This window comes from Pogona vitticeps, chromosome 1 (genome assembly GCF_051106095.1).
Source record: "Pogona vitticeps strain Pit_001003342236 chromosome 1, PviZW2.1, whole genome shotgun sequence".
Classification (NCBI taxonomy): Eukaryota; Metazoa; Chordata; class Lepidosauria; order Squamata; family Agamidae; genus Pogona; species Pogona vitticeps.
In genome coordinates this window covers 267,803,883-267,819,341 of record NC_135783.1, presented here as the reverse complement: position 1 = coordinate 267,819,341, position 15,459 = coordinate 267,803,883, and the positions used below count along the sequence as shown (strand labels likewise).

At 39.7% G+C, this 15,459-nt stretch overlaps 1 protein-coding gene across 2 annotated transcripts in view; it reads right to left on the bottom strand.

Moving 5' to 3' along the window:
• The window catches only part of BMAL1 (basic helix-loop-helix ARNT like 1), a 77,665-nt gene that overhangs the window by 1,423 nt on the left and 60,783 nt on the right, over positions 1–15,459 (bottom strand). For both annotated transcript variants that reach the window (XM_020797204.3, XM_072985777.2), the window contains 6 exons: positions 14,630–14,736; positions 14,084–14,234; positions 13,216–13,304; positions 6,130–6,238; positions 5,336–5,429; positions 269–371 (listed from right to left, as the gene is read on the bottom strand). In XM_020797204.3, the coding sequence (XP_020652863.3) occupies positions 269–371; positions 5,336–5,429; positions 6,130–6,238; positions 13,216–13,304; positions 14,084–14,234; positions 14,630–14,736 (653 nt within the window). The remainder of the gene's footprint in view (positions 1–268; positions 372–5,335; positions 5,430–6,129; positions 6,239–13,215; positions 13,305–14,083; positions 14,235–14,629; positions 14,737–15,459) is intronic.

The window sequence follows — 15,459 nt, the reverse complement described above, 5'->3', positions numbered from 1 at the left end:
GTGGCCCTGGGAAGGTGAAAGGTTGGACAACCCTGCTTTAATGCATAAATAGACTATTTAGGAAAACTGTAGAAGTGTCCCTTGGATATATCAAAAACAAATGTATTAAGTAATTCTTGGCAGACTGCTCTGCACTTTGACTTATTCTTGGAATTCTAGTTCTGGCTGTATCTTGGCAAAACCTAGACCTGTTACCCAGAGATTAGATGACAGAGAAGAGCAAAGGGATGGAGAAAGGAACTGCCCTCCTTCCCATGGTTTTGCTTACCAAGAATGGAAGAATTGTCAGAATATGGATAGCCTGGATTGTCTTGAATTTGGCTGGACAGTAAACTGGTGGGAGGAATGTCTGGTGTTCCACCATTCAAAATCTAAAATGGAAGGAGAAACAACAAATATGTGTCCAGCAATAATCTTTGTGTTGTGGATTTCATACCACTTGGTTCCTGATCCTGTTATAAAATAAGTATATTGTCTTGCATTCAAAAATTAGCTTTTATAAATATTTCTATGGGTACTAACACATCCATCTCCTTTTTTTTAGTCAGAAATCAGAAAATAAAGGCGTCACCCACCCATCCATGAAACTTGCTCAAAGCTTCATTCTGAACTAGTTTCATGAGGATGATCTGTGAATGGATTAGAGAAGTAGCCCCCTCAAACAAAATGTGTTCATATACAGATGTTTATGGGAAATGATTCCAAAAGTTGTTACTCCCTCTTAGTATTTAATGTCAACAATGTAGTTGTCTACTATCTTCTGCAAGTTATTTAATACGGAAAACATGCTTCAAAAGCAACAGTGGACATTTATATTTGAAACTATTGTTTTGAGATTGTCTTGAATGCCTTGAAAGACTCAGAGGCTACCTTTTGGTTAGTTATGCTGGCACAAATGCAATGGTATAAATCCCAGCAGTGATTTGCCACTTGTATCTCCTGTAAGTTGGCAGGCAATGAAGGATACAAGCGGCAACTTGTAACTATCAGCAATTTGCCATTGTCATACTACTGTAACTAACCAACAGGATTCTGACAAGAGTATCTGAAGAGTAATAAATATTTATTTGGTTCAGGAGTTCCAGGGATTGGAAATAAGTTGCCACAAATGGTAGGGAAATCATGTATTCAAAAGTATCAAAAATGTACTGGTGAAAGACCCAAGTCTTTTTTTTATCCTCTTGAGATCTCTAAGGTTACACCTTGATATTTTTATTCCCTCCCTTTTTTCCCCTAAGGAATCATGGTTATACTCATGTCACTTGATTTCTTTTCAGACTATGAGACAGAATCATTTGTCAATTCTTAAGTGAACTCTCCTGACTTAAATTAACAAGGTGACTCAACCTGATTTTTTTTTCATGATTATTTCAAGCCTAGTAACAGCCCTGTCATAGCGTGAGTAAGTCATTACATGGGAGTTTGTTTCCACTGAAACTTACTAATCTTAGGAAACGAAGGTGAGTCACCACATAATACAGCTTTAAATACATGTGCTTATCTCACTAAATACAGATATCCATAAAAGATACTGTCATCATAATTGTTCTTAAAGATGTTCCAACCAACCAATCCATTCACGATGCCCTGACTAGACTAGATTAAGAGAAAAAAGTGTACTAGGTATCAAAAAGCAACATATGACTAATGTCTATTACTCTTGCTTCTAGTCAGCAGTGTGCTTTTCCGGCCATATTTTTTAATAGCACAATGGATGAATCTCTTCAAAAGCAATGCTGATTCTACAGCCACCATTATAACATGCCACAGTCCTGACAGTAATCAGATAATGTTAAAGAGGGCCAAATTCTACTTCATATTTATCCACACACAAGAATCCCAGAGGTTGCCATGACTAATTGTGAAGGTGTCAAGATATGTGCCACACACACAACTGACATATGATCAGCACTCAGTAATTAGATGCTGCAACTTCTGCTAGTCCTCTTGCATGCACGTAAACATCCAACAGGACTGTGGCTAGTATTTCATATATGCAAACCAGAGTAACCAAGTGGACGAAGCTGGTGAGGAGAAAGCAGCCTTTAACAGAGACTCGACTGTCTCCACCAACCTCAAGATAACATCCTTATCTCATCTTGACCAAAAATAACTTTTAGAGGCTAGGTAGAAACATAAGACATGGCTTTTACCCCGCAGCCCTCGAAAAGGTGGCCAAAACTATTACTTCATTAGGATTTTTGGTTTTTGTACTGAGTCTGTACAGAATGCTTCTGTTCTGTTCTTCCATTTGTGATTTTATAGTACGTTGCTTTTACAATCTGAACTGAGGACTTGTTTAATGATAATCCATCAAGCATAAAATACCATGAATGGTAGCTTACTGCTCCTGTTCATATCTTTGATGCCATTCACCATGATGTGTTAGGACCTTGCAGGTAACAGTAAAAACTCTAAAACAGAGGTGGGCAGAGTATGGCTCTTGGACTGTATGTGATCCTTGTTAGTAACTTGCCAGTATCCCAAATATTTATAAGAAAATGATCAAAAAGGCTCAAGTTCCACTTCTACTTTTTTTGGGGGGGGGAAAGCCCCTCCATGTGTAAGACAGGTCAAGGCAGACAACATGACAAAACTGCCTTCCATGCACTCTGGAAGATCTGAGGGGCATTTTTATGTCCATGGTTTGAGATTGCCAGGGAGGGAGTGTGGCTTTCCAAGTTGCAGGGGGCAACTCACCCCTGCTCTAGAACTGGTTCAAAGTGAACTGGACAAGCTTCAGTGTAAAGTGGCATATTTTTGAAGGGCTACAAAAAGTGATAAATATACTTACTTATGAGTATGGATTTTTAAAGGATGGTTTATCAGAATATCATAGTAATAGGTATGTTTCTAGCTTACTATACTATGTGTCTCCCACACTAAACCACGTGGAAGCTGCTTCTTTATGTGTTATTTCCAGTGGCTCCAGCGTGAGCAGATCCAAATTACTGTTTGTTCACATACGCACCACAACTGTGGGCAGTATCATCCCAGAAAAGCATTTCCTCCACAGCTTGCTGAATCTAAGATAGGGCATTTGTAATAGACATGTGGAAATGTATACAAACATGGGAAAGGACTGCTTCTGAAACACCTGATTTGATTAGTAAAAATGTCTGAAATGTATTTAATGTTTCAGATTCAGGCAAGCCACACAAAGGTGTGAGGGGGTTCCAGCCACCTTAAAGAGATGAAGCTTGTCAGGCTTGTTTGGTCTCCTAACTGAAACCTTCAGTAAGGCAAATGGTTTTGTAGTATGGAAATCATATTCTGTTTTCTCCTACCTATGATATGGTATTGTGCCACTTACGTTCTGGTTAATAAACAGTATAATCCTTACAGGATTCTGTCCATTGTCAAAATAACCTGTTCTACTTTATCATACCACTACTGGCACACTATTTTACCATTGCAATATTTACAGAGTCCACGCTGCTAAGCTGAACTATATGTGAGACTCTCCCATATCCAACGCCTACTCTGCCCTTCTGAAATGGGGCAAGTTTAAAAGTTTAGAGAAGTTTAAAGAAGACCCCACTCAAAAAGTCAGAATTAAATGTTCCCCAGTAGATGGCATAAGAGTCTTGCAAAAAGCAAGGTCCCCTCCACCACAGAGTGTTTAAAAAGCATGCTGTGTTGTGCTGAACTGGGTACAGTATACTAAAGACTAATTTACTGGTTGATTTTTCACACCTTGATCTACATATACATGCCACCACACATACTTGTATTGCTCTAAAAGGGCATTAGAAGCAAGAGAAAATAATGAAATGCACGAAACAACTTGTAACACTGTCCTGTCACTCAAAAGAATCCATCACTTCCTCTCAGACTTCAATAAGAGATATAAAATGTTGCTTTTACTGAACACGTTATTTACTCATCTGCTTATTAGGACTATCAGGTAAATGTAGTACACAGCTAAAGGCCAAAGATAAATGTTTGTGCCCTGAAAATTCTGCCAAGATAGTACTAGATTTTATTTCAGCGACAACACAATAATTCAGTAGACTGCACTCTTACTTTAGCTCTGTCTCATACATGTATGGAGGTTTTGCTATCACTTTAATGTAACTTGGACATGGCCAACCTCTACAAATCTTGGTCTAGGGAATTAGGGAGCATTTATCAGAACCATCCCCCCCCAATCCTTCAATGGTTGAAAGACTTGATGCGTCTTTCAAATGATTCTGGAATTAACGGGTCATTTATAATTTTTTAAAAAACCCACACACCTGAAAGTACATTTTGTATTAAAAGAAAATCACAATCTGCAGATCCCTTGAGGGCCATTCACTGTTGATGAAGAGCTGCACAGAGTTTCTCCCACCCCCACCACCATTACCTATTAACACAGTAGATTAAAGCTATACTTTAAGGCTGGAGGGCAATGTATGGTCTGTGGACCACAAGTAGTTCCCTATGCAAAAAAAGAATACCAAAATTGTTGTTGTTGTTTCTTTCCAAATATGGCTTTTAACATCATCAAAGGCCTCCAGGAATGATAGTTTTTGCTTTGGTGATATGGTGGCAGCAAGTCCTAACAACCCCAGCCCAGGCTGCAACTACCCAAAAATAAACTGGAAATAGCCAGGTAGTCTACACATACATAGTTGGTATTTTGAAGTCATGTTCAGCAATTTCTGTGCCTGGTGCTGCCTATGGCAGGCAGTGGGTATGGAAAAAATTGGAAAAAATCTGTCACAGCTGCCCATCCCTGTTTTAAGGACCAACCAGCTTCTGTGTATAAGCTATCAGCCAAGTGAACTCCTAAAGATTACTTCTAGTTGTTTGGTTCCTCTTTCACTATAAAAGCAATGTGAATGTCCTCTAACATAAGCAGGTGGACAAGAAAGGGTGACATACAATGGGATTACAATGGGAAGTACTCCAGTCAGTACTTACAGCACTTCTAAATGAAACAATGCAGTCGTGGTCCCACTTATAACCAATTCCTGTTTGCCCTGCAGCGATCTACCTAGTGTTCTATTTATTTGTTCTTACTTAATCGTTTGAGAAACTGCACTGCTGTGAAAAAAGTAAGAGGAAAAGTACACAGAGAAATACTATTTTGGCAAACAAACAAAAATCACACTTAACTTTGACTTACCTGCTGTTCATGAATTTAAAAGCTTGTATAGGATATTTTCCCACAAATATCACTTAGCAATTGTCAAAAAAAAATTGTTAACTGTATGAGAGATTCTGGACAATTCACTGGGTACATGGGACTCTCCGTGGCCTTATGGCACTATGAAGCATTCATTTTGCCTATCAATTACCACAGGTTGAACTCTCCTGATCTATGCCCTAAAGTCCTGCCATCTCTCACCTTTTTGCCTCCTGGCGAAGAAGTGTCAGGGGGAGGCGTGCTGGTCATGTTCAATGGGCTAGATCCACAGCTTGATGGCGAAGAGCCTCTTATCCTGTCACATCAACATCGGCCACATTAGAAGGACAATATAAATATGCTTAACCAGTACATCGTGCACATGACTGAATGCAGAAGTTAATTTTGGAACATGAACTATTTTAGATTTTCATACAATGAAAGGTGCCTTCTGTGCAGCTATTTACTTGGCAAAATATTCCCAAGAGGTCCTTCCCTCTGCGTCAGTAGTGAAGAAAACTTTCTTGCCAATCAGCCACTGAGGGAAAGTCATACTACTCTTGTCAGAGCTTAGGTGTTGTTATCATACAAATGGGCAACAATGGTCTAAGGTTCTTTGTGATATGTATGACTGGAAACAACAAACCAAAGTGATCTCCCAGTGATGGCATTTGTGCATGTTTTCTCTCTTTTGCTCATCTATGATTACCATAATTGTGGAGAATGTGTTCTGAGCATGGCTTACTGTGGTTCAACATAACACATTCTCTTCTGCCAAGCTTCTACAACTACTAATCATTTACACCGTAAATGAACTACAATAACAGAACATGCTAAACAAAACACAAGCATTTATTTTCCTGGTTTGTTATCAGGTTTAATTATGGCCAGGTTACCACAGTAATCTGAAAATAACAAAGCAGGTATATCTACAATCAATGGAAAAGAAAGCAGCTACTTGTTCCTTTCAGGAACACCATGTGAAATGGAAAAACTAGAGCAGGAGTTTTCCTTACCTATGAATTTCCATGATTTCTTCAGCAATCATCCTGCCAATTTTACCTGCTCCTGCCCTTGTTCCACCTGGAATACCAGGCACTGTTGGAAGGGACCGTTTGGGACCCCCTTAAAAAGACAAAGAAAATGTTGTAAATAAAAAAGAGAGAACACAAAGTTTTAGGGTACTTAGTTTAGAATGAAGGTAAAATTGCAACTGATGTCTCTTTCTGTTATCTACTTTCTGCCTATTTATCTATTTTATTTAAAACATTTTTAATCTGCCTTAAAAGGACCCAAGATGGCAGATATCATTAAAAGATAATATTAAAGCTAACAACAGTGAATATACAAATACAGAAAACGATCAAACAAATACCATACAAAAACAAACAAATAAACAAACAAAAACCCAGAAACAACACCAAGTCACATTCAAAGCAGTAATGTATAACAATCAATTAAAAACCCACACTCAAGAAGCCTGCCACTCAGGGAAAGCTTTCCTGAAGAGAAAGACCTTTGCCTGATTGTGGAAGAACAGGAAAGATGGTGTCAACCTGGCCTCTTGTGGGAGGGAGTTCCAGAGTCTGGGAGCAGCAACAGAGAAAGGCCCTGTCCTATGTCCCCACCAAACACACTTGTGAAAGTAGCACAACCAAGAGAAAGGTCTATCCTGATGATCTTAACACTTGAGCAGACTCATAAAGGGAGATGTGGTCCTTGAAATAGCTTGGTCCCAAGTAATATGTTGCTTTATAGGTTAGAACAAATACCTTGAATTCAGCCCAGAAACAGATCAGCAGCCAGTGAAGCTGCCATAACAGGGGTGTTATATGATGTGACTAGCCCCAGTCAGCAATCTGGCTGCTGTATTTTGAACTTGCTGAAGTTTCCTAACACAGTATACTTTACAGATTTCCACTAATTTTTGTTTTTACAACAGGAAAATGCCCTCTTTTTCCCACCTCCCACCCCATTTTCTGATCTTGTTTACTTATTTCACAGACTGAAATACAGTGGTGCCTCAACTTACAAAATTAATCCGTATTGGAACGGTGGCTGTAAATCGAAATTTTCGTAAGTTGAAGCACCATTTCCCATTGAAATGCATGGGAACGGGATTAATCCATTCCAGCATTTTAAAAAAATACAAAAAATAAAATAAAATAAAATTAAAGCACACAGAAAGCCCCATCGGAAGGCACTGGGGCTTTAAAAAAACAACCAAAAATAAACAGAGCCAGTCCCGAAGGTTGCAACAAACAAACAAACAAACAAACAAACAAAAACCCCAAAATTAAACATCGAGCAATCCCCACGCTGGGACTGCAAAACCCAACACAGCACAGAAACATAACCCCTCTCAGCTGAAGCCCACCTTGTAAAACCCACCCAAAAGTTTCTAAAAAGGAAAAAGCAGCACCTTACGAGGCAGACTGAAGCCTCCGATGGCATTCACTTCTGGTGGGGGAGCCTCCTCCTGCGCCGCCGCATGCCCCATCCACTGAGGAGCCCCTCCCACCCCCACGCCTCAGCCCAGCCAGCGCCTTTGGCCACCCTTACTCATGAGTGGACCTGTGCCAGGGATGGGCAGGGAGCGCACTGGCTTCCTGTGCGCAGCAGCGATCCGGAGCTGCCCTCGGCTCTCCTTCCTCCTCCTGCTCGGCAGAAGTAAAAAAGTTCCCTGACCCCCCTGTTCTAACCATTGGGGCGAAAGAGCTACAAAGAAGCAGCCTCTTCGACACCAACAGTTTGAATTCCTGCCCTTTTCCCCTGCCTTTTCCTGTTCTTAGGTCAAAGCTCCAGCCGCAAGTCGAAGCAAAATTTTGCAGCTTGAGCTTTTCGTAACTCAAAATTTTTGTAGGTAGGGGTGTTCGTAAGTTGAGGCACCACTGTATCTTCAGGATTTAGCATTCAATAGCCAGTCTAAATACTTGCAGGATGAAGCTCAGGAGGTACCTTCTTGTATTACATTCAGATCCATGTATACACACCTGTGGCTTAATAATATATTCCAGTGTCACAGAAGTAGCAGTGTTAATGCTCATGCATAACACCATGTTACACATCTTGAGAGTTCAAGATGTTCAACATGCTACATGTTTCTATCAATTATCAAAAAAGTCAGCCAGCAATCAACTCTTTCAAGGCCAGTTTTCCAATAAAAATATAGATGGGACACTCTATACCTGTTCAAGAGCGAAACAGCCTGTGAAGTGAAGTGCAGGAGTTACAGCAGAGAAGGGAAAGCAATGGCTCTCTCAGTGTTGTTGCACATCAACTCCGTTCACTTTCACTGCTTTTATGAAGGGTATCAACTGATGTCTCTCCAAACTGGCTTTTTAATTGCTTTAATGTATACTGTAATTATTTTAGTTGCTCTGATTATTGCCATTTTAATATTTCCCATCTAGTTTAAAAAATGTTTTATACTGATGTTTGTTAGTGAAATGCAGGATACTAATGCAATGAATCATAAATCATCATCATAATCAGTAATCAACCCCAGCTAGCATGGCCAGTGACTACAGGAGCTGTAGCCTATCAGCACTTGGAAGGTGAAACATTCCCACTCAGGGCATTCTGTGTCAGGCTAGGGAGGGCAATCTTGCTCCAGATCTCCAGGCGGGCTTCTCCCTCCGTGACTGGCCATCTAAGAAAAGTTTTGAAATGGGATGGTTTGTATTTTTGTTGCTTTTAAATCTGTTTTAGGGATGCTTTTACCTAACATTTTAAATATAATAGTTACTTAATTCTTTTAAAATATTTGCATAATTTACTGGTTGCAGCTTTTTAATGCAGTGGTGCTTCGCTTGAGGAGGATAATCTGTTCCAGCAAAATCGCTGTAGAACGAAATTGTCGTCAATCGAAAGTAAAAAAACCCAATGAAATGCACTGAAAACTGGTTCAATGCGTTCCAATGGGTGAAATACCTCAGCGTCCTGCAAAGATCCTCCATAGGGCGGCCATTTTCTGATGCCTGTATAGTGAGGAATCCATCCTAAAACACAGCGGGGAGCCATTTTGCACAGAGGGTGGCCATTTTGAAAACCAGATGATCAGCTGTTTTGATCATCATTAAGTGAAAAATCGGTTCTCGAAGCAGGGAACAGATCGTCGTTAAACAAAAAAAACCCATACAAACATCGTTTTGCGATCGCTATAGCAATTGCAAAATACTCATTGTTAAGCGATTTCCACGTCTAACGAGCTAATCGTCAAGCGGGGCACCACTGTATTATATTGTTAGTCATGTAAGCTGCCTTGGGTCCTTTTTAAGGAGAAAGGCAGGGTAAAAATATTTTAAATAAATAAGTACCTGCTCGGCCATAATCTTAGCCTAATCTTCTTCATAGATTTGTTGTGAAAGTATCTGAGGCTGGGGACCACATATGTCACCTTTAGCTTCATGCAGGGAGACCACAGAGGAAATATAATGAAGAGCTTCTTTGCAGATGAAAATTGTTCCCTTGATATAAAGATGGATTCTATAGTCATTATTAGAACTGCTGCTCCTCCTCCTCAAAAAGACAGCATGTATAACAAGGCTGAAGCAAAGGGATGGCCATCTTTCTGTAACTGAGTAGCACACGTCCTTCTCCAAGGAACCTTCTCTCCTCCCCCCCCCCCCGACACACACACGTGACCGTCTTTAGGCAAAGCACCTCAAGGCACTGCAGAGGATGTGGGAGACTTAGCTGGGCTGCCATTTCAGCTCACACAAACTGGTGACCAGACCTGCCAGCCTTCAGAACCTTTCTGGGAAGTAAAGGGACAGTCACTACATTTGCTGGAGCAGATTGATAATATCAGGCAATCTGTCTTTCCAGGGAGATTCTCCACCATTCCCGAGCTTGTCACTGCAACCATTGTCAGATTTATCACTACAAGGAGTACACCTACATTTAAAAACAAAATCCCCTGTTACTTTTCAGACAGAATTACACCAGTGCAGGCTTGCTCCTTATACTCTCTGAACTGACGCAAGGAAAAAGTCTGAAAATGACTCATCTTCTTCCTCTAAACCCCACGATGGCATTACAGGCAGAGATCATGCCTCCTGCTTTGCAACCTTCAGGGCACATAACCTCATTTCACTAGACCTTTTATGTAACCCCGTGGAAGCTACACAAGGTTACAATGTACTAGCAGCTTGTTATCTGTAATCACTTCAATCTGAGGTAAAAAGGATCAGTTTCTGCCAAGCAGAATGCTCCAAAGAGCTGATAATCCATAGTTACTAGATGAAAAATGAAATAGTCAATCTGGCAAAAAGAGCTAAATAAAACTGAACCTTCTTGAACTTACTTTATGCATTGTGCATCAAAAATTGCTTTTCATTGATAACCTAAAAGCAGTAGGTTTTGAAAAGTTACTAGAGGAGGAGTATATAATTTTGGAATACAGCAAATGCTTGGCTCAGACAAAGAGATGGATACTGCTAGGACATTTAAATTGCAGTATTTCAGTCTATGTACAATTTAGAGGATTTGGCAGCAGAAAGCACGGCTAACAGAAAGAGGGAAACACACTGACTGGAGCTAGGACTGGCACCCAGCTGCATTGCTCCGTTGTCTGAAAATTCATTCAGTCTCTCATCCCATCAAGAGCCTGTCAGATCTTACACACTGGGGTTTCCTTAAAACACGGCTGCTGTTCAAGTCTGCCCTACATGATTCCTGTATCATTATTACACAGAGTAGCAATCCATTATAGGCTGAGGAAGGAAAACTGTAATAAGTCAGCCCATGGAGACTGAAATTGCCACTTGATTTCTTGACTCCACAAATATCCCACTGTTCAGGATATCACCTTAGGTCTTAGTTTCCAGTATTCTTTCTTCTTCCGGGTATTTTTGACCAATCAGGAACTTTATAATCTTGCTTAAATCAAGATTTTAAAGAACTGCTCTGGGTCAGGGCTTTGCACCACAGAGGGCTGCAGAGGGAGTGGAAGAGAGACCTTATTCTGTTGACGTAATGGAAGCACACTGTTCGATCCAAGCCATTATGAGTATCAACAATGCTGTTATGCAGATTTCTTTCTTTGCATATCATGTCATGTCCTCATTTTAAAAAGGAGGGAGAGGTCAAAAGGATGACACCAGAAATAATCATAGCTTCTTTGCCTATAATGCAGTTCATGGAGCCTCTAATCCTGTGATTGTTAGAGGGTGTCTGAGCTGGCCACAGGATCTGCCATCTCTCTTGGAGTGTCAGGGCAAGAGGTTCTCACTATCAGAAGCAGAAATCCAACCTCAGATTATTCCCACTCCCACCACAAACACATAAACTTCAATGGTGGGTCCTTTAGTCAGCCACCCAGAGTAGACCTTTGGTCTAGATTAGCGGGATAGAAATCAAATCAAATCAAATCAAATCAATCAATCAATCAATCAGTCAATCAATCAATCAATCAATCAATCAATCAATCAATCAATCAATCTTGGTCCTTGCACACTCTGAGGTCAGAATGGAGTCAATGATTATAGGATGGGAGAAAAAGTACTTGATCAGCAAGACCTGCAACTCTCATGGCCAGAGAAATTTGAAAACCAGTGGCTGATCAACACCAGTCCCTGGTCTGACCGTTTGTTCCATCCCACTCATTTCAGTGGTAGGACATTAAGATAATAAAAGATAAAACAGGACCTGGAGAGGAAGAGGAGCTGAAAACACTGCTCACCCCTAACCGGCTAAATGATAAGATGCTGGCTACATGCTGGTCACATGCCGAGTCATGCCTCTAATAACACAACCAGCATCTTGCCAGTCACTCACTATTGGCTGCAATAATTTGGTTGTTCCTTCTGCAGATACTAATAGGATTTTGGCCCCTGATGAGGGAGCTGGCAATTTGTGAAAAAAAGGTTTCATAAAATTCTGACTGAGTTTAGTGAGCTAATAACCTATTACACTTTGGTTTCTCTGAAAAGGAGCTTTAGCGGGTCTTTATCAGTCTTCTTCTATTTAGCAATATTTTTATTATAACGAGCAACTAATTTAAATTAGTATCTGCCTACCCCAATGACAGTAGTGTTGCATATAATGGTGATTCCCTCTAAGGCCCAAAAATGCTTGGGTCTAAGACACCCTGCAGGACTGCTTGCTTTCACGCCACTTTGCCTGCTCACTAAGATTTGGTACACAGACCCTTCTGTGTGTCCCCCTCTGGTAGACGTATAACTGGCTGGGACAAGGATGGGCCTTCTCAGTAGCTGCTTCCAGATCACAGAATGCCTTCTGATGTTCAGCTACTCTCCCATCTTTGCTACTTTCCAGTGTGGAGACCCTGTAACGACAAGAGTCTCTAAGGTGAAAGGAGGATGTCCACGTGACCAAGAACCCAGATTCTGCACCCAGCATAGGCCAGAATGTTTTTGTGATTTATATGTGTGTAAGTTAAATTGTACAACTCACCACAGAAAAGTACCAGTAACTGACAATGCATCAGTCACGTTGCTAAGTACAAACAGTAACTCGTTAGCTAGCAGTGGTGAGCTATGCAATTTAACCTACGGATGTGCAAATCACTGTTATGATTCTAGCCATACTGTTTTAGACTCCATAATATGCCAACTTCAGCTATATTACTTGGCTCAGGGAAAATGTCAATGCTCTTGCAGTTTACTAAGCTCCTTGCCTCTGATCCAAAACAACCACTTTAACACTGGGCCAAGGAGGAGAAAACAAATACACATGTAGTTACTAGTATGTGCTCCAGGGCAAAGATGATCATGCAAGTGGCCACTGATTAACTTTTGGATGAAACTAATTCTCTGGATGCATTTTAATCCGATTTCTGGTCTGGTTTTGGAATGGATCTTTCTTTCAGATTTATACTTTGAGATTTATTGTGCCAAAATAAAACTGCTGTTACTTTTATATTGGATTTTTTTCTGGCTTGTTTTATTAATTTACTGATCTTACATATCTTTATATATGTAACTGTGCAACTTCTCACAGAACCTAGGTTACTGGACACTACAAAATATTTTGAACAAATAAACATCTAAAGCATGACTGACTGATTTATCATAAAGTAGTAAAACCAAAAGAATGAAAGCTGCTATTAGCTTGATGCAATATAATGCTTTAGTTACCTTCTCCTGCCTGGAGTACACTGTCCATGCTGTGTGGTGAAGCTGCAAGCTGTGGAAAAGTCGCATCTCCACCATCAAGTACACTGGCACTGGACAGTCACAAGAAACAAAGATAAATGAAATACCTATGTGTAGCTAGTTATGTAACATACAAAAAGGCATGCTTCTCTTTTCAGATCACATCCACAAAAACTATCATAGAGAAGAATGCACAAAAGAAAAGGATGATGTTACTCCAAAACCTGAGATACTTCTCCCTACGTGCTCCATATAGGGAAACTATCAGTGTGAACAAGAGAATGGGATGCATTTTTGTGACTGGAGCACTAGTTTCTAATCCCAGTGAATGGGTTTACAAGCACATTCTATTTTCATTGTTTTCAGTGAAGGGATACTATACAAGAATGTCATAGGACTCATCCATGGATCAATGGTCTTCACGACCTTTCTCTTCCAAAAGCAGAGAATGTTAGAAGTATTTTGCTAGGGTCTGTGGAACTGGGAAAGGTACAACACTGGAAGGATACTTGGAAAATTCTGGACATTTAACTCTTTCGGACACTGCTACTGCAATTCTACATCCATCATCCAGTGTTACCCTATACCCTCTTTGCCTTTGGTGTCAGCTAAGCAGAAAAAGAGTCTTTAAACTTTTCAGAGGAAGCATTTCATGAAACTGAACCTACAAAAATCAAGAGGTCTGAACAATGACCAAGTATCATGATGCATCACTGCCAAGTTCATTAGAACATTCCGATTGGTTATGTCAAAAGACCAATAAGAGATGCAAACTTTTTGTACATTCCATACATTGATACATAGAAGGCAAGGTTAAACAGCCAACATATAGTGAAAGGAAGATACTTACGAAACAACTGTGTTAGTTGAGACTATGTATTCTACTTCTTTGGTCCAAGGGTTCATGAAACTGAACCAACAACTCCTCAGTGTAATAAAAGAACCATCTTTAACTTTAAACTTGTAACAATTAGTAGTAATTTTCTCTCTTGATTGTAAAACTGAAAGGAGGACAAACAACATTTAGAGTAAATAAGTATTCTCTTTATGAATTAACTATTTTGCAGTCTTACAAGTTAATGATTAGAACCCTACCGGTTGTTACAACTAGGGTACACTCAGCAAATCAATGGGATTTACTTGTGTGTTAACTCATTTAGCAATTAATTCAGTGTATCTCCTATAGCTGGATCTGGCAACAAGATTTGGGCCTATATTCCTTCTATTGTAAATTTCTATTCCTTCTATTGTAAAATGTATGTTCTTTTGTTCTCATTCTAATCTCACCTTAAAACTATATTATTTATATTGTTAAAGTAATTTTCCTAGTCAAATTACCTTAATGACAGAGAGAAATCTGAACTTTAGACTAAGTGGCTTGCATGGAACATTTTACCTTGTCGGTGACATTCTGCAAGGTGTCCTATATCATCCTGATGAAAGTATTCATAACACGAAGTACCTAGAAGTTCCTGTGGTAAATACGCCAAAATTGCAGTTGCCCTAAAATACAGAAAGGGTGTTTAACTGGGTTTTTTTTTAAAAAAAAAAAAACAAATTATGTAGTAACTACTATGAAAATAGAGGACTGAAATTACCCTGCTCTTATGTGTATAAGAGGTCTGATTTGCAGAAACCAGTGGATAAAGTTTTGCACGGCATAGAAAAAGCATTGTCAACTCGCTAATACCTGGAGAGCAGGTTTCCAATAAACATTAAGAGGAACATCCAGTAGCTTCTTGATGAACTGCCACTGAGTTACAGATGTTCAGACATACTCCTGTCATTTGTATTATACATCTATGCTCATCTACCTCTCTCCTTGAACACACATATAACAGACATATAACAGGACCAGCCTACTGCAGAGTTAGGAATGCATAAACCTAAGTACTTCAAAGGGCTTAAATGCACCTCAGTTGTGTGTTCGATTTAGGCCATTGTCAGAGGTTAATCAACTAAAAAAAGGCAAAATCCAAATAAAAATAAAAAAGACAAAAACTTTGTAGCACCTTAAAGACTAACAAGTCTTCAGACATGTCTAAAGAAGTGGTCTTGTCCATGAAAGGTCACATTAAAATATAACAGTCTTTAAGGTGCCACAAGTTTTTTTCCCTTTTTCTTTGGGTTTTTAAAGTTTTTTTAACATGTATGTTTTAACTATGTCTAAAATAAGGAGAGTGATTTCATATGAACATTTTTGCTCTCTTTTATGGGGGATCATGC